At 43.4% G+C, this 19,253-nt stretch overlaps 1 protein-coding gene across 3 annotated transcripts in view; it reads left to right on the top strand.

Moving 5' to 3' along the window:
* The first annotated feature begins 2,565 nt into the window (after positions 1 to 2,565).
* The window catches only part of Slc12a1 (solute carrier family 12 member 1), an 82,338-nt gene continuing 65,650 nt past the window's right edge, over positions 2,566 to 19,253 (top strand). The window contains exons 1-5 of one of the 3 annotated variants that reach the window (XM_057780467.1): positions 2,566 to 3,076; positions 10,524 to 10,655; positions 10,798 to 10,873; positions 16,598 to 16,693; positions 19,032 to 19,171. In XM_057780467.1, the coding sequence (XP_057636450.1) occupies positions 2,669 to 3,076; positions 10,524 to 10,655; positions 10,798 to 10,873; positions 16,598 to 16,693; positions 19,032 to 19,171 (852 nt within the window). In that variant the 5' untranslated portion in view covers positions 2,566 to 2,668. Of the gene's footprint in view, positions 3,077 to 10,523; positions 10,656 to 10,797; positions 10,874 to 15,424; positions 15,521 to 16,046; positions 16,143 to 16,597; positions 16,694 to 19,031; positions 19,172 to 19,253 lie in introns of all 3 variants that reach the window. The other 2 variants (XM_057780469.1, XM_057780470.1) reach the window with 2 other exon arrangements.

Raw genomic sequence — 19,253 nt, 5'->3', positions numbered from 1 at the left:
GATATGATTAAAAAAAATTGACCCTCCATGCAGAGACAGAAAAGTCATACCACTAGGAAGAGTACTCAGTCACCAGGAAATGTACCAAGTCCCTGGGAAGTGTACCAATCACTAAGAAGTGCATCTAGCCCCTGAGAAGTGTACCAGCCACTGGGAAGTGTGTCCAGCCCCTGGGAGTGTACCCAGACACTGAGAAGTGTGTCCAGCCCCTGGGAAGTGTGTCCAGCCCCTGGGAGTGTACCCAGCCTCTGTGAAGTGTGTCCAGCCACTGAGAAGTGTGTCCAGCCACTGGGAGTGTACTCAGACACTGGGAAGTGTACCCAGCCACTGGGAAGTGTGTCCAGCCCCTAGAAGTGTACCCAGACACTGGGAAGTATACCCAGACACTGGGAAGCGTATCCCCTTCCACTTGAGTAGCTTGAAGTAGTTTTCTCACTGGGTAGAAATCTTTTCAATAACTAACTAATGCTATTCTCAAACTGCTCACTGCCTATGCAGAGAAGAGGCAAGGTGAGTAAGCTAAAATGACTTAATTAACATTTTCTAGCTAAAAAGTATTGAGACCACCTCTTGAGGATAATATTTTGGCTCCTATGCTGAGCAATAAAAGGTCACCAGGTTTCATCAAAAACAAGATGATGAGCTAGGCCTGGTGGCAAAGGCCTGCTTCCAGCTACTTGGGAAGCTGAGGCAAGAGGATGCCCAGAGGACAGAGTGAACTCTGGGCCAGCCTAGACAATGAGCTAGAACCTGCCTCACAATAAACATCTAGAAATGGGCTGGGAGGCTCAGTGGTAGAGTGCTTACTTAGCATATGTGAGGTCCTGGGTTCAATTCTTATGGCAGGAAAGAGAGATAGAGACAGAGACAGACAGAGAGAGAGAGAGACAGAGACAGACACAGAGAGAGACAGAGACAGAGATAGAGAAGCAGAGACATATAGAGACAGAGACAGACAGAGATAGACAGATGGAGAGATAGAGACAGAGACAGACAGAGATGGACAGATGGAGAGATAGAGAAAGAGACACAGACAGAGAAAGAAAGGCAGACCGTGGGACTAAATTCATCTAGTACCAAACAACTGAAGCAATATTTTTGAAGGATTTGCTGTTGAGCAATCTGTGAATTAAAGAAGCTTTATTTTTTTTACTGTCTAAAAGGATTAATGATTTACTACGAGTTACTAGTTGATGTGGTACTCACGGTTCCCCAGGGCTAGTGACTGGCAGGACTTCTCCCAGCACTCCAGGCCAATGACTGAAAAGTCATCTCTTTCAAAAAGTTTTTAACCAATGAGGAGAAGCCTAAGGTTGTGGGCTGAAAGCTAAGGCTCCATATATGCGCATGTGCCATGCTGAAGTGGCCTGCACTCCTCAGAAGGTGGCTGCCGGATGGGAAGGTAAGCATGTGGGCTGAGCAAGATCTTCCCTGGAAAACATGGCAAAAAGCAGACCCTGAGGACTGGGCTGGAGATGTCCGGGACTGTGCAGTGTTAAATGGTCTACAAAGCTAAGGGATATGGGATTCGCTGGTCATTTCACCAGGAAAGGTTATTTATGAGTTTAAGTTATATGTGGGTGGTTTTTTTTTCTTAATTCAGAGAAATCTCTTAAAGCACAGCTTGAGAGTTTTTGTTTATATCGTTCTCATTTTTTCTACCTTTCTTTGAAAAAAAATCAAAATTTAAGGTATCTGCAAAGAAATATCACTCTAGAGACAGTATTTAACTTTGGCACATCACTGTAGAATTATGGAAATTATTGTGTGGCTTATTGAACTCACAAAATATTTCATTAAAAGGAGCAAGTAGACTGTAAGCCTTTAGTGAGAGCTCTAATTTATTTTCATATCCCAAGCACTCATTTCGTAAGGCTTCCTTAATGGCATTTATAAAAAGCACAAATACGCGAGTAAGCGAAGCGCTTCAAAGGCTACTAAAAATTCTGAAATTTCGCAATCATCTTTGCCGACTTCATTTTTAAAAATTTTCATTCTGAAATGTAACTTTTTACTTGTTTCTGAGGCACATTTATCATTGACCATGTATGGATTTTTGTAACAAACACACACTTTTCAGCATTTTCGGGTTTCCTGTTTCGTGTATCAGCCAGTGTATAATGCTATCAAGGTAAAAGACTTTGCAGTCTCGGCATTTAGCCGGTCCGTGAAGGCTCCGACTATCCCTGATTGCTAGTAAGCTTTCTAAAAGCCCCAGTGACTTCCAAGCAAACAGGACAAACAGTCACATGCTAGTGACTTCATCGGAAGTTCTGTTTGCAGAAACCAGTCCCTGGTTATTTGTTAGGATTTCGTCGCTCAGGTAGCAAGGATTCCTGAACAGGTCATTTTTAGTGAAACAAATTTAAAGTTGTGTATCTTATGGAAGTTAAGTGCACCTTAAACCATAGCCCTTCTTAAATAGGTTTGCATGCATCGCCTGGAACAAATTGAATTTTCTTTCTTAATAACAGCGTTGAAGATCATTCTGAAGATTAAATGGGAGACAATACACCAACGATCCAGCAGGAATCTAATTATTGGGTCATCCAGGGCCAAAGCTGAGCCCTCCATCCTGCAAACACATTCTTGTCTGTTTTGAAGCAGAAAGACATAGAGTTAAAAAAAAAATACCTAAAATAGATAGTTCCAAAGTAGATTCTAGGAGATGTCAGTGAACACCCCTTCCAGCTCAGTGCCCACTGGTGCCAGCCGTTTTCAAGTCCATGTCGTAAACGAGGGCCGTGGCAGCGGCGCCGCCATGAGCGACAGCACGGACCCCCCACATTACGAAGAGACCTCGTTCGGAGACGAAGCCCAAAACAGACTGAGAATCAGCTTTCGGCCTGGGAATCAGGAGAGCTATGACAATTTCATCCAAAACGGAGACGCTGCTAAAACAGACACCACCTTTCACGCCTATGACTCTCACACAAACACGTATTACCTACAAACCTTTGGCCACAACACCATGGACGCTGTCCCCAAGATTGAGTACTACCGCAACACGGGCAGCGTGAGCGGGCCCAAGGTCAATCGGCCCAGCCTTCTAGAGATCCACGAGCAGCTGGCCAAGGTAAGCTTGAAGGGCACAGTAAGTGTCCTTCCCCAGCATTCCCTCGAGGTAAGAACACTGTACACTCGGTGCTCCAATGGAGAGGGCTGGTGCGTGCCAGCCGTCTTCCTTACACAGCTGTCTCTAGTTCCCAAGAAACAGAAAAGGTCCAGGTGCTTCACAAATGGCTGCTGACTTGGGAGAGAAGTGCAGACTGAACTCGGAAAGTGAGGCAATGTTTCCTATGGTGTGTGTAATAAGGTTCCTCAAGTCCCAAACGGCTGAACATGCCGCCCTGAATTCTAAGCTGCTTCCACCTTAGTGCTAACAACTCCACGGCCATTCTTAAACAAACCGCTGTGCTTTCATAGTTCATTTGTGGCAGCCACCCTGTGGTGCAGAGGTGATGGGGCCTCGGACTCGTCTACCCTGCAGGCCACTTCAGCATGGCACATGCGCATATATGGAGCCTTAGCTTTCAGCCCACAACCTTTCCTATTCTTTAAGGAAAGAGCAGAAATACATAAGATTCAGCCTTGTGTTTCTCTTCTTCATACCTTTGCCCGAGGCTATTGGCTCTTTTAGATTTAAGCTCAGAAGCACAGTGGCCAGACTTCCTATTTAAAGAATGCACAAGGGGTTCAAAGTCCCTGGAAGACTCTAAAGCTGTGTACATCATTTAGAAGCTTCGATTTCTTCTGTGACTTCCTCCGATATTTGTTGACAGACTATCCTCCTGCCTTTCTGGCAGTTTGTAATGAACGTCACTGGTTTTTGGTTTGGTTTGCGTGGCACTCTGCATGTGTGCCTGTTTGCATGTGTGCCTGTTTGCATGTGTGCCTGTTTGCATGTGTGCCTGTTTGCATGTGTGCCAGTTTGCATGCACTTGTACTCGTGTATGCAGGTGTATGTGGAAGTCTGCGGCTGGTGTTGGACATGGTCCAATTCTCTTCCTAGAACCCAGAGTCTGACGACTCAGGTAGCTTAGCTAGCTTCCGCTGGAGATCTCCTGTCTCTGCTTCCTCGGTGCTGAAATTACAGGTGGGACAGACACCATCCCAGGCCATTTACATGAGTGCAGAGATTCAAACTCAGGCCCTCACACTTCCCAGCAAGTGCCTTGCCACTGAGCCATCTCCCAACCCCTGAATATCACTTTGTGGAATATGGTTACAATCTAGGAAGGGAATTGGATATTATATATTCTAATATAGTTTATTTACTCACGCCCAAGCTTCCAAGAAAACAGAGCATGAACAGTTCATTCCATAATCATTTATTTATTCATTCTGGTTCTGAAACGTTAAACAGGCTAGGCGTGGTGGTTCAGACCAGCTCAGCACTCTGGAGACAGTTTGTAGTCAGCCTGGTCTACAGAGTGAGTTTCTGGACCACCAGGGCTGCACAGAAAAACTTGGTCTTGAAAGAAAGGAAGGAAGGAAAGAAGGAAAGGGGAAAAAAGTTATAGTCTCCAATCATCCCTACCCCCCACTCAGGATGGGTTCTGTCAGGATGGTTCTGGAAAAGGCACTGGCTCTTTTCTTACTTTCTTCTCACCTTCTTCCCAGAGGAAAGACATCTCCAAAATTTACTCTCTGGGCTGTCAGGGGCCCAACTCCATACTAGGACTTCCAGAGGGAAATTCCATGCTCCCACTTTGTTCTCTTCTACCCCACTCCCCACGAGCCTTCTCCTCTGTCCTCTGTGCTGTATCTGTGATGATCTGCCAACTTTAGGCTTTCTCTGAGCTACCTGGTGCAATAATAATAATAATAATAATAATAATAATAATAATAATAATATTGTGGCTATTCAGATACATTAATCAGTTCCCATGGAGATTCTTTTAAGGAAGGTCATTTGATATTTTAGGTAAGCTGCTTGTCTGTTTCCTTCTCTAAATGAGGGGGTAGGGGAGAATGGCCAGGAATAGGAAAGGGGGAGAGAAAAGAAACAGCAGACTAACAGGAGGGCATGGTGATCCCAAGCTGTGGAGGGAGCAGAAAGAGGAGTTAAACAATACGTGGAGCTTCCAATTGTCTGAAGAAGTAAAAAGAACCAAAACTGTCCGGAAAAAGACATAAAATTCTACCCCACCAAGTCCTGTACGCTACACATAACTTGTAAAGCTGCCCCCTTCAATATTAAAATTTCATCCATTCCCACAATTTACAATGAAGAAAAGTAATACCTTAGACCTCATTAAGAAGAACCTAGAAGCAGGGCCTGGTAGGTAGTTCAGGCCAGCAATCCCAGCTATGCCTAGAACCTGATTTCCAAGTCAGAAAATGACTTGACAAAGATTGGCCTAATAGGTAAAATGAGGGTAGAGAATTAAGGGTTCAGGGCCCTTAATGTCTTCATTGCAGAATGAGATCAAAGTCAGTTAGGGCAACTTTGTAAGACCCTCTCTCAGAATTAAAGTTCGATTTTAAAACAAGATTAAGCAAACAAATGATATGGCTCATTATGGGCGCACTTGCCCAGAATGTACGAAACTATCTGTGCAGTCCCTAGCGCTGTTAACGGGCTGCAGTGGAGCAGAAGAAAAGCTGCTCTTAGGACAGACATTAGAAAGAGAAAGGTAGATTATGAGTAAGTTCTAAAGGCCTAGTTTATGAAGGTCTTGAAGTTAGAGGATAAACTCAAAAGCGCTGGTTTCTCAGTATGCCATCTGAAGGGCCACGCAGAATGCTGGCACTGCCTTTGACACAGCACATTGGAAAGCTTTGTGGATTGGCGTGTCAGTTTTTGAACAGATGGAATAAGACCAAGGCTTTTACATTGTTCTGGGCTCTGCTCTCTTCCCCACACCGTCGACCTTGGCGATTTCTCGACATCAAAGAAGGCACAGTGATCACTTGGCGTCTGAGGAGGATTGTACTTCATAGAAAGCATTGTTTCCAGTTCCCCTCAGAACGCATGTGATTGGAGCTCCATTCATTTTTCAGTATTGGGAGAGGAAAGACTTGTCCAAAATTGCCTTCCTTTCTCTTTAAATGCACTTTATTTTTCTCTGCGCTGAATCTGCAATATACAAGCAGAAATCTTGAGGAATGGATGGTCATTCCAGAAAGTTAAAAATGCATTTATGAACAGTTAAGGATCATCATTTAGGGAAACAGAGTGTAAACAGGAAAATTAATTCAGATTGTGACAAAAAGAAGAAACAGCTACAGGCAAGACGTCATCACAAAGCTTTTCGTCTTTGACACATGGGCCGGCAGCATCCAGATGTCCGTGAGCCCCGTAGGCAGAGCTTAGAACCCTTGAGGTGCCCACGAGCCTCCTCTCAAGTCATGTTCAGTATTCGAATGAGACATTGAATTTGCTGTTCTTCTGGCATACAAAGAAAGCATTTATCGAAGTGTGAAACCAAGGTTTGCTTGACCACATAAAAGGTGATTTTGCCTTTAACTACTTCTAAATAATATTTTTTTTAAAAAAAAAAATCTTGGGTGTGTTCTCATTTTTAACTTCTTAAGAAAGCAAAGAGTAGCTTGCTGTAGGATGTGCCCTGGATTAATTTTATGACAAAATTAGACTTCACGTGTAGTTTACAAGATACAGAGCCCTTTTGCTCCCATATTATAGTGAGCCAAGAAAACGGCATCGTCCTTGTAAATTTACTGTTAAACATTAGTCACAGAAGGAAATATACATTTGAGGTCACTGGCTCCAAGTCCTTGATATAAATGTACTTAAAACTTCAAAACATTAGCAAGTTCCATTTGTCTATGAAAAGAGACATTGACTTTGCTTTTGAACAGTTTAGGAAATTATTGCTGTACTAACTTCCATGTCTGGTGGTTTACCTGCCCTGACTGTAGACTGTTCTTTTTTTTTTAATTAATTAATTAATTTATTTATTACAGATTTCTGCCTTCTCCCCGCCACCGCCTCCCATTTCCCTCCCCCTCCCCCATCAAGTTCTTTTTTTATCATGCTCCACAGTCGAAGTGACAAAATCGAAAACCATGAAACTGTGAACAGGATTAGCATCCACCAGGAAATAAAAAAGCTTCTTTTGATGGATAATTTTAAATATGCAATTTATTTTTTATCCTGCCTTATTGTTTTGAGGGTGGTTTTTTGCTTGGCTTATTGTTATTTTCAGTTGTTATTGCGCTCATTCTCCAAATCTAAGGGCCAGCGTCATCACTGGAGTTCATCAACAGCACGGCAATCTCCTAGAGTTTCCTCATCAGGTTTTACCAGAAAGCATAGGTTTTATTCCCAAAACCACATCCAAAAAGACAAGTGGCTATGGTTTGCTCACATGACCCCCAGCCACGGAATGGCGATTAACTAATGGTAGCTAATACTGGTAATTATAAAGGTGGCTTCTTGAACTATATTGAAGAAGTGAATTCTCTAACCAAACAATCTTATTAGCACACCCGTAACTCCTATGCTTTTAAAGACCGTACGTTTTAGTCATGGGAAGTAAAAGCTGTGGCTGGGAGATGTCTCCATGTGGAAAATACTTTTGCAACATTGCTTGGTGTGGACACACAGGGCAAGAGAGAGAGGTAGAAACAGGAAACTGCCTCTCCAGGAGCTCTGGGGCTACTCAGCCTGGCACACACATCAGCAAACAGCCAAGAAACCCTGTTGCAATCAAGATGGAAGGCAAGGACCGACAATCGTGGTTGTCCTCTGACCTTCACACACATACCAAATACATTCATGCCTGCACTCATACAAACACAAACACACATGCACACATATCATTTACAGCACAAACGCATACATCCTATATGCTCATTCACACACGTCAGAAACACAGACACATGATACACAACACATACAAATAAAAGTAAAAGCTACAGGTGACTGTTAGCTGCCTTGTGTGTCTAGAAGTCATAAAAAGAAAACCACTTTTACTTGGTGTGTGAAAAGCACCTGATGCTTTCATTAGAAATGTATTATACTGTGTGGGCCTCTGTTTAGCTAGCCCATACGTGACCCATGACTACTGAGTGCTGGAAATGAGGCTAGTCTAAGTCAAGATGTGTTGTCAATGAAAAATACACATTGGATTTTAAAAATTTAGCATGGAAAATACTTATATAAAGGCTTCCTGATACTTTATGATGACTATAAATTTGAATGGTAATACTTTGTACAAACCCAACTAAGTAAAGCACAATCTAAAATTCCTTGTGATTCCAGTCCCTTCTCCAATGTGAGGGACTGTGACTGCCAACACACATTTATATTACAAATATCTGTAATGCGATTTCCTAAAGGAATTTTAAAATTTGATTATCTATATCTAAGCCTAAGCTATTTCATCTGATGATTTTTTTCCCCTTTCAAAGTAGCTGCTAGGGACCGAGAACAAACCCAATAGCAAAGCATGGGCTTAGCATGAACTAGACGAGAGTTCTCAATCTGTGGATTGCAACCCCTTTTGGGGTCGAATGACCTTATCACAGGGGTCACCTGAGACTGTTAGAAAGCATAAATATTTACATTATAATTCATAGCAGTGACAAGATTACAGTTATGAAGTAGCAACGGATATGATTTTATGTTTGGATGAGGTTGGGAGGGAAGAAAGGACGTGGCTTGAGATTCATTCTCTTTCTCTCCCTTTTTACATGTGCCCTGCACAAAGGGAACAATGAAAAATGGATAAAAAACAAAGACTAAATAAAATACCTGAATTTATTCAGATATATGCAGAAGAAAAATTAGAGAATGAGAGCTATTCTTAATTTGAAATAAACACATTTTCTCCACATTGTATTCAAGGGCTATCATTAAAAAAAAAGATCTTTCAAAAGGAAGTTTTTGAAAACTGGCCACAGAGATAAAATCATATACTAATTTTTTCAAAATTATTTATGTATAGTTCTTTTTGTTTCTACTGAGGAATCTTGCAGAAGACAGGAAGGAAGGATTGTAGGAGCCAGAGGGGTGGAGCTACCAGGAGAACAAGGCCTACAGAATCAACTAAGCAGGGCTCATAGGGGCTCACGAAGACTGAAACGGTAATCATGGAGCCTGCACGGGTCTGCACTAGGTCCCCTGTATATATGTTATGATTTTTCAGCTTGGTGTTTTGTGGGACTCATAACGGTTGGAGTGGGAATATCTCTGACTCTTTGGCCTGCTCCCAGGACCCTTTTTCTCCTACGGGGTTGTCTCATCCAGCTGTGATGTGAGGGTTTGTGCTTAGTCTTACTTATCTTGTTATGCTGTGTTTGGTTGATATCCTTGGGAGGCCTACTTCTTTCTGAAAAGAAATAGAGGAGCAATGGATCTGTGGAAGGGAGGAGGTGGAAGGGGAAAGGAACCAAGAGGAGGAGTGAAGAGAGGGGAAACTGCAGTTGGGATGTACTGAGAACAAAACAAAAAATTAAATTAGATTGTTTTAGAAAAGGAATTTCCTTTTGGGATTAGAGAGATAGCTTAGCTGTTTAGGGCATTTGTTTACCTCTGCAGAGAACGTAAATTCTGTTTTCTGTACCCACATGGTTGCTCACAACCATCCATAACTCCAATTCTAAGGGATCTGAGGTCCATTCTGGCCTCTGCACACATCAAACACACACATGGTATGCACACGTGCAGGTGGGTAAGCATTCATACATATAAAATAAATAAAGAAGTTAAATTAATGAAAGTTCCATTACGAGATGAATAGTTTTGCAGTCGCACATGCCTTTAGCCTTCTGTAGACTGCCAGAAATGCTCTGTTTGTGTGTGTAGAGAAAACACTTCTTTGGGTTTTACTGTTTACTCTCTTAAAGACTTTGGTTGAACAGTCTATTGCCATTACTTATTTTTAAGCAAAGTTGTAGTTTATTAAAAAACTATTTGAACAGAGTAAGTACTGGCAGAGAAAAGAGTTAGGGGAGAGATTGTATTCTCATCTAAAAATCAATTGGAACAGCGATTGAGAAAGAGGGGAAGACTGGATGGGGGGTCACTTTAAGTAACTGAACAAAATGAAGCAGAGGGAAAGAATTCGCTGCATCCAGGAAGCTGATCACTCTGGTCCTCCAAACACGTGGTACAAAAGACGCATCTGGCCTTGCCTTCTGTCTTCCCTTGAGTCCATTGTCTTGTTTTTATCCGTTTGCATTTTATATTCATTTAAGTTTGACCACTTTTGTGCTGTTAGTGGCAGGATGGCCCAGGCTCTGCCTACCATCCTACAGCCTTAGCCGTGGTTGGAAATGGCACATAATGGGGACCCATTGGCTTCCAGGGTAAGAAGCAATAACAATATTATTTTCTGAAGTTATTGAAATACTTCTTTTTTCTAGAGTTTTATGGCCACTGTTTTGATTTGGCTTTGAAAGTTTTAAGAAGCTGAATCATTAAGAGAAATTGAGAGAGAGGGAGGGAGAGACAGAGAGACAGAGAGACAGAGAGAGAGACAGGGACAGAGAGAGACAGAGACAGAGACTGAACCATTACTGTTTTGCTTTGTTTTTCCTCTGTAAAAATGCAGAATGTGGCCGTGGCCCCTGGCTCAGCCGACAGGGTTGCTAATGGTGATGGAATGCCTGGAGATGAACAAGCAGAAAACAAGGAAGAAGACACAGCCGGGGTTGTGAAGTTTGGATGGGTGAAAGGCGTGCTGGTGAGAAAACTTCTGCTTACAAAGGAGAGCATCTGCCCGGTGACCCGATGGGCTTCACCGGCTAGTCATGGACACCAGAGTTACCAAGGGGGTTGGCTGGGCTTGGCTCAGGACCGCTTTCCATCCTCACTTTCATCCACAGGTGAGATGCATGCTGAACATCTGGGGAGTCATGCTCTTCATTCGCCTCTCCTGGATTGTCGGAGAAGCCGGAATCGGTGAGCAATTTCCCCTCCTAAATGATTTTTATGTAAATTGCAAGCTTAATAACAAACTGGGTTCACTATGAAGGCTGCAGAAGATGAAGGTCACAGAAGACATTTACACTTGAGAACTTTTTTTTTTTCCTCTCTGACAATGCCAGGAAAGAAAGGTGAAACACTAACTCCTGAGAGACTGGAATTTTCCAGTTTGCTCAACAGGGGAATGGTCAAGCAAGTATTTCTCCCTTCTTATAGAGTTTCATTCATATGGCTGTATGAAGCATATCTATTTCAAATAACTGTGGTCACACTTTGGGACATATTGACATTTGCATTTTACTTGCCTCAGTCTGTCCCACTTATGAAGAATGGCAAAACTTCACTTAGCAAAAACAAATTGTGGGAAAGTGCAAAAAATGTGCACACAACCACATACGTGACCTGATTCATAAAAATGTCATGTTGCTGAACATTTTCCAGAGAAAATAACTGCGTTACTGTCAGATACCAGCCGTGAATAGCAAATGCTCATAAAATATTCCCAACTATAAGCTTTAAATGATAGTCGAAATGACTCCGGTCATCGCAAATGATTACTTACAATGTAGGTAACCAATTTAAAACAAGCGTATTTTTAAAAGTTGTATTATTCCAGGATTGATGATTTATTGCTTTTCAATAATTTGCCACTTAAAAATTCAGTTTTGCAGAGTGTTTTTTATTAAGAATATAAAATTTATTTGAAAAACTTAGTTGTGTTTTTACCTAAGTTCCTAACTCACTGTGATAAAAAATTGACAGTGTTCTGTTCTATGGACTCGAAAAAGAAGGGTTTAAGTATTGAGGGGAGACTTAGATGTGAGTATTGGTTTGAAGAACACAGAAGCTCAGCTGTGCCTTTCTATGCTGCTCAGGAAGACATCTCAATTTGTGTATGGAAAGTACCTGGTGTTACCTACCCCCTTCAACACACCTTCAGAACCAGCAGTTGACAACTGGACCAGGAAGGCTGTCCTCCAACAGGGAGCACTGAGCCATCCCCGCCGTTTTTTTTTTTTTTTTTATGTTTCTCGCTCAACAGCTGCTATGTGCCTGACAGAAAGGCTGCTTGCTGGTTTGATGATGCGTAGCAAATGAATGCCTACAGCCGCGGGGTCCAACATAAGTAGATGCCGTTCCACGGAAAATCTGCAGCTTAATATTGCCAAGGCTTTGCTCCGGGCCTTCACGCAAAATTAGGTTTTTAAGGGCAGTTTAGTAACTTATTGAGATCATCAAGACGCAGTTCTTTGTGTGGAGGCGTGAGCACAGACAGCCCAAGGCAAGAGTAATTCTTTCTAATGTATGTATTTAACACCCATATGTTTGGGCAACAATCGGAACTTTAATCAGATCTTATACAACTCTTCACAATCAACCCAGTTTCAGGTTTATTACAAAGGTATAAAGGATCCTCTCTCCACTAAGCTGCTTGTTTCACTTTTAGACATTAGTGTGACTAAACAAAATTGCTTCGTTTGTATAGTGGAATCACACAGACAGTCAGTCGTGATCGCTGTAACCGATATTGGTGACTGGAGTTGTTGGCGTTTTTTTTTTTTTTTTTAAATCTCAGAGCATAGAATGTAGTGAGTAGTAGAAACATCTTATCAACCTACATTGTTATAGACCTAAAACTAATGGAACCAAACGGTCCCATTTGGGTTTTGTATATTGCTTGTTTTTTCACCAATTTTGCTGACATTCCTCTCTAGGGTCTGACTAAATTTGTATCATCCTTCAAGTCCTGGATCATTTTTGTCAGAACTCTTGAAATCTTCATCTGGTACTTGCCCAAAGTCAGCTTCGTTGTTCATTTGTTAAGATGATATACAGGTTTTCTAATCATCCCTCTGCATCTTTGAGTTCGGGCCTGCTGGTTTGGGTAACTCTTCTGGGGAGGGGTCCTCTTACTGAGCCTCCTACTCTTTAAAACTGGTACCATTTGTTGAGGCATCTTATCACACACACATGCACACACACATACACACACACACACAAAACTGTCCAGCTGACACTGTGTTCGGCTTACTTCTCTCTATACTAGAGAAGAAAAGACATGAACGCAAGTGTTTTCCTCTTGCTTTAGGCATAGTTTAGAGAAAGAAAATAAGTTATTTATTTTCGAACCCAGAGCCTGGGGATAAGCCAGGAGGAATCTGGTGATTGTAGTTACAGTTCATGGGCAGCCATGCTGGGACTCTGAGTCTGGGCTGCCCTAGTCCTAAAAACATGGCAGACTGAGTTGATAACGCTGTCCAGTTGTTCCTCTCCTTGGACACCTAGCTGGGGCAGTATCATTTCCAATTAACTCAACATTAGGCAGGGAAGTTGGGCATGAAAAGTGGATGTGAACCGAAGCAAGTCACTTCCACTCTGCATTTCACTTTGCAGCTAAAACATTAAAAAGAATGAGTTAATTCTCCCCCTCAACTAATTATTTAAAGAAAAAAATCTTGCTGAATAGGCAGATACAAGTTGAGACGGGCTAAGGCTAAACTACTCATCTCGCTACAGGAAGAGCAAGAATTATCAGAAGTGGAATAGAAGCCCGCAGAGCTGGGATTCACTTTCAAAGCTTTGAACCCAGCAAATGTGGGCATTTCTAACAGGCATCCCCAGTACTTTCTGCAGCAGGTCATGAAAGAGCCACGATTTGAGGAATCAATGAACTGAATGCTCCCTCAGCTGCCATTTACCCTGGGACTTTTCCTTTGTCAGAAAGAAGCAAGCTTCTCAACGTGTTAAAGTAGAAACTGGTGTTCAAACAGGCTACAGAAATGTCCGCGGCACGACAGAGTGAGGTGGGGATTGCTCAGGAGACAGTGATCAGGAAAGAATGAAGTTAGAGAGGGAGTGACGTCATGCAATGCAAACTGGCAAGCCCGTGAAGTGTCTAGGGGGTGCTAAACATTCATCCTCAAACATCCTAAAAATCAAAATAATGTGTGGAGGCTGGGAAGAAACCACCAGCACCTGCAGCCACACAGGAGAAGGAATGCTCCTCATAGTCTCTCTGTCACCTAAAACATTCCATGTGACCGCTTCTTACACCTCCTCTCCAAGGGTCTGTGGCGGGGGTGGCGAAGTAGGAATGACTGCCTTATGTGTGGGAGAGCAGTCAACAGGACAGAGCAGAACACTCGGAGTCACTGAACTCCCCTAATCTTATCTCTGAATTCCATATCAGTTTCTCGTGACAGGGGGAGGGGAGTGTAAAAAGTTTCCTTCTGTCCATCTCGGGTTCATAGCCTCATGCTTTAGACTGTCAGACATCATACTCACATATTCATAAGAATGTGCTTATTAATGTCTTGTGCACATGCATGGGAGGACACGGTGGTGGGTGGTGTTGCAGAGGGGTGGTTAGAACACTTATATATCGTCCTAACAAAGGAACAATGAAGCTGCAGGAAGCCTACTAGGCAAAGAGAAGGGAATCTGAGTTTCTAGGGTGACCAACTGTGGGAAGGAAAATACAGAAATTTGCAAGAACATAAAAGGACTAATCCAGAAGGTTCCTGGGTTCCTGAAGAACCCTCTGCAGTCTGGTACGGGCCTGCACGTGTCTCTGTGGTTGAGCATCAGTCCTTCCAGATAACGAAAGCATGGATGCATTCACATGTGTGTGCCCCTGACCTGGACAAACAGGAAAGCCGAGAGCTTTCCTTGTGCCTGCTCAGTTTATTTTCACTTATGTAGTTAAAAAAAATCTTTATATTCTAATACATTCTATGCCTTCTATGCCTGCCTAAATGCCCCACACGTGAGCGCGCGTGCACACACACACACACATGCACATACACACCTGCTGTGAGTGTATTGAAATTAAAAGTATGTAAGCCTCTCCTTTGAATTTGGCCTTTCTCAGTTTCTCCTCATAACCGCTGCCCTTCTGGACCACAGTATCCTCAAGGGTGGCTTTTTCATTCTGGAGTGTTTGCAGCTTGCATCTCTCACACTGCCAACCACACAGCTAGACATGCAGAAGGCTTTTCAGAAACGCTGGTATTTATGGGTGTTGTGGGTACACTGAGCGAGCCACCAGTGAGTTCTGCCCTCTGTGCACCACGACAGCAACTTCACACATGCACGCCTAATGGAACTGCCATTCGGGTGTCAGAAAATAAGTAAATTCTGAGAACGCACCGCAAATAAGTTAATGTACCTAAATTCGGTTCTGTCCGATTTACCCATCTACCTAATGAACAATTTGCTAGTGAAGACCTTTACCGGGAAAGTTAGAATAACCTTTATTTATATTAACAGCTGAAGGCTGTGGGGAACTTCATCAAAGACCAGGTTCATCCTATGCTTTGATCAACCTGAATCGTACACTTGGGGGCGGCACAGCTCTGCTCACCCCTAATCTTAACTCCCTTAGTACCTGAATGGCGATTTCATGGCCAGCTTGTTTAATTCAAATGTGATCCTTCAATGACTACCCAGATGTGTTTGCTTTTATGTAAATGACCCAATGAGCTGTTCCACCATTTAATCGCCCGTATTTTTCCTCTCTCAACCGAGGTCTCGGTGTGATTATCATCGGCTTAGCCGTGACAGTGACAGCCATCACTGGTTTATCCACCTCTGCTATCGCCACAAATGGATATGTCAGAGGAGGTAATTAAGGTTGTGAGCCAGTTCATCAGGCATAAGGTAAAGGTGGCACAGGCTCCAATAGCTCACCGCTGACCTTTCTGGGGTGTTTTCGAAGGTAATGTGAGTTGGTTCCTTTTCTCCCCCAGGCAAAGGGTGCAAGAAAAATGAAGAAGGATTTAACCTTTGTCAAATCCCAAACTTTCCCATTCAGGTTTCTCTCAAACAAGAGAGAAGGTCAAATGTCATGTTTCCTCTTTCACGGCCGGGGTAGCTTCTCTCCCAGGACACCGAGAGGAGTCGGCTTTTCCTCTGCAGGACCGTACGTTAGACTGTGTTGACCACTGGATGCCATCCCTCATCATAATGAGTGCTTCTTGGACTTGATCTTTATGCCAGGCATAGCAACCCTACCTTTGTACAAAGAAACCCCACTGGGGCCCAAGGCACGGACCGGAAAAGTTCAATTAAAAGGCAGTAGAGGTTGCAGGAGTAGGGACTCCAAGAAGAAGCATAAAATGTAATATCTTCTGTCTTTCATTGCTGACAGGTCTTGGAGTTCTTATAATTCTTCTTTCCACCATGGTAACCTCTATCACTGGGTTGTCAACTTCTGCAATAGCAACCAACGGGTTTGTTCGTGGAGGTAAAATCTCTAAGATCCCTAACACCCTCATCACATGTTACGGGTAGGCATACGTTTCTATATACTTGGTTGCTGATGGGCACAGGGAAGTGTCGAGGAGCCGAATGCAGACAGCAGCACGGTGAGTTGTAGTTCAAGTCCACCCAGGTCACGGCTAACAGAATCCTGGCACGTTACAGGTCCTGCCTCAGGTGCGCGGAGTCCTTGGGGAAAGCTCTTCTTTTCCAGGTCAGTCTGTACAGTCTTGCTGGTCGTTCACAGGAAACAACTCTTCAGAATGGCAGCAGTTTTAAGCCAGTGCATTTCAGGTGTCTCCCATGCCGCAGCAGAATTCGGACCAGTTAGAGCATTTCAGGTTTCTGCAGGGCGACGGATCTTCTGTGACTGGTGCTTCCTGAAGGAATGGTGATCTCTCTCCCTACTGGAGTCAAACGCTTTTGTTGGGGGTTTTGCAGGTCTGGGAGTCATCATCATCGGCCTGAGCGTAGTAGTGACGACACTCACAGGTATTTCTATGTCCGCTATTTGCACAAACGGAGTAGTTCGAGGAGGTAAGCCAACTGATTTACTTGTGATTATAAACTATGACTGCACATCCTGTCTAGAGTTGTTTACTAACTGAGTGTGTAGATTTTATGTTGCTAACTGGCCCCTAAGACTTGAAAGGAAACAAAATAAAGCAAAATCCAAAAGCAAGGTAAAATTCTTCTCAACTGAAAAAATGATCTGGAGAAAGGGCTCCTTTGATCCGTTTCCTGTGGTGGTGAATCCCAATGGGTGCTCAGTACCAGGGTGAGCTATATTGCTCCCTCCTGGGTCCCCTCAGCCTGGGTGTTCCCCGACATCCCGCCTCACAGCGGTGATTCTCACACAGACAGCACTCCTGTACTCAGTCATCAGGTTCTCCCCAAATACTCTGCTTCTATCACAAAACATCACCAAGAAGAACGTTTAAAAAATAAGCAAATGAAACAATGAGTTACTGTCAAGTTTTCAGGAGCAGGCAGGCTGGGGTAGAAAACAACATAGATGAAGTTTGTCCCTGTCCTAACTGCCCTCGCCCTGTACATCGGGTTCACTAATTTTTGCCTTGGCTGTTTTATCCAAGTCTCCCTGCTTGGGACTTTCTGTTGTCAGTGATGGGTTCTGTGTGGAGGGGTTGTTTTTGTATTTTTAAGATTTTTTTTTCTTTAATCGTGTGTGTGCGCGCGCGCGCTTGTGTGTGGAGGGGGTATGTTCACATCAGTATAGGAGCTAGAAGCCAGAAGACAGCAGTAGAGTTACAGGTGGGTGTGAACTACTTGGCTTCTGGGCACTCAGGTCCTCTGCTAAAACAGTACACACTCTCAGTCACTGAGCCATCTTTAGCGTGATTTTGGTGTTTTGAGACAAAGTTTTACTCTGCAGGGCCAGATTGGCCTTGAGTCCATAGCGATCCACTCATCTTGGCCTTCCAAATCCCTTGGTTGCAGGCATGAGTACCACCCCGTCTTCCCCCTGCCTCACGTGGGCCTTTCGAAAACATAACCCTAGCCACAGAATGCCTTCTCTCTCAACTTATGTTTTATTCATTGATTTTTAAAGATTTATTTTATGTTCATGAGTATTTTGCCTGCATCTATGTGTATGTACCGTGTGTACTTGGTGCCTGAGGCAGTCAGAAGAGGGCATCAGAACAACTGGACCTGGAATGGTCTTGAGCCGCCACATGGGTGCTGGGTCCTCTGCAAGGGCAACAAGTGCTCCTAACCACTGAGCCAATCCTCCAGCCCCTATCTGTCTCTTGTTTTTACTGTTATGCCCATGTAACTGCCCAGCCAATTTGTCGAGCAAAGTTAAGTTTTAAAACTCCAGGGCATTTGCTCTACGTTCCATTTTGAGAACTTACCCACACCGAGCACAGTTTCTCCTCCACAAAAGGAGGTTTATTCTGGGTTTTCTTGTCCCATGCTGACTTCACAAAATGCCCATGACCAGCTCCACCTAAGAGGTCATTACAATGTCTAGTTCCCTCGTCAGCCTGTCTTAGTGTCAGTCACTTGCTCTGAGCTGTAAAGCAACCCCTTTCGGTTTTCAGGTCACGGAAGTGGGTGGCCAATCACAAAGCTATTCTTTAGTGTTCAGGGAAGAGCATTGGTTTCCAGAGCTCCCCCTGCTCTTCTTTCTGTCCCGCAGCCTTATTATGGGAATTGATGCTTCATTGGGCTAAACCCGGAAAACAAGCCTGCTTTCCAGAGTGGGTAACACACTGATAGAGATGCTCATTTTACAGATTAGCTACCAGAAAAGTTTATACAATAGAATGGAAGCCAGAAAATAAAATAAAAATAAAAAAGGATCAACCGCTTTGTTCTTTTGAGCCAGTGTTTTATGTAGCCCAGGCTAGTCCTCAGTTTACTGTAACTGAGGATGACCCTGAAGACCTAACTCTCCTGCCTCTTCCTCCCAGGGCCAGGATAACAGGCGTGTGCCACAACACCAGAAAAGAACAAGTCTTGCCATTTCATTTTCTATCCTGGTCTGTCAGTTTCTGGAAATTTTGAATTCAAAATTGTACTTCAGTCACACTCTTCATTTGAATACTCTAAATCAATTTTTTAAAAAGACAAAGCATTTGGGTAAAGCTTGTTGCTATTATTTATTAACTTAGATCAGGATTTTAACTTGGAAGTCTCAACAGATTGAATTTTACTGGCACGTACTTTGCAGACTCCGTACAGCTTACAAGGCAGGTATGCCTGCAGGGCCTCATTATGATGACCCAGGATTTATAGCAAGCCTAGGAATCTGTAATACTCTTCGTGGGATGATTAACAGTTGGAGATTAACCATAGGGACTGGAGAGCTCGGCTTCCCCTCCAGGTGACACACGCTGCTCTCTTGTTGCAGGAGGAGCCTACTACCTGATTTCCCGGAGCTTAGGGCCCGAGTTCGGAGGGTCTATAGGCTTGATCTTTGCTTTCGCCAACGCAGTGGCTGTCGCCATGTATGTGGTGGGGTTCGCAGAGACTGTGGTAGATCTCCTTAAGGTAATTAAAGCTCTTCTTTGTACAGACAAAGTAGCTCAGCTTTCCTTTACAGGGCTCTAGAGGATAGTCTCAGGTCAAGATA

This window comes from Chionomys nivalis, chromosome 9 (genome assembly GCF_950005125.1).
Source record: "Chionomys nivalis chromosome 9, mChiNiv1.1, whole genome shotgun sequence".
NCBI lineage: Eukaryota > Metazoa > Chordata > Mammalia > Rodentia > Cricetidae > Chionomys > Chionomys nivalis.
This window is presented reverse-complemented; position numbering and strand designations above follow the sequence as displayed.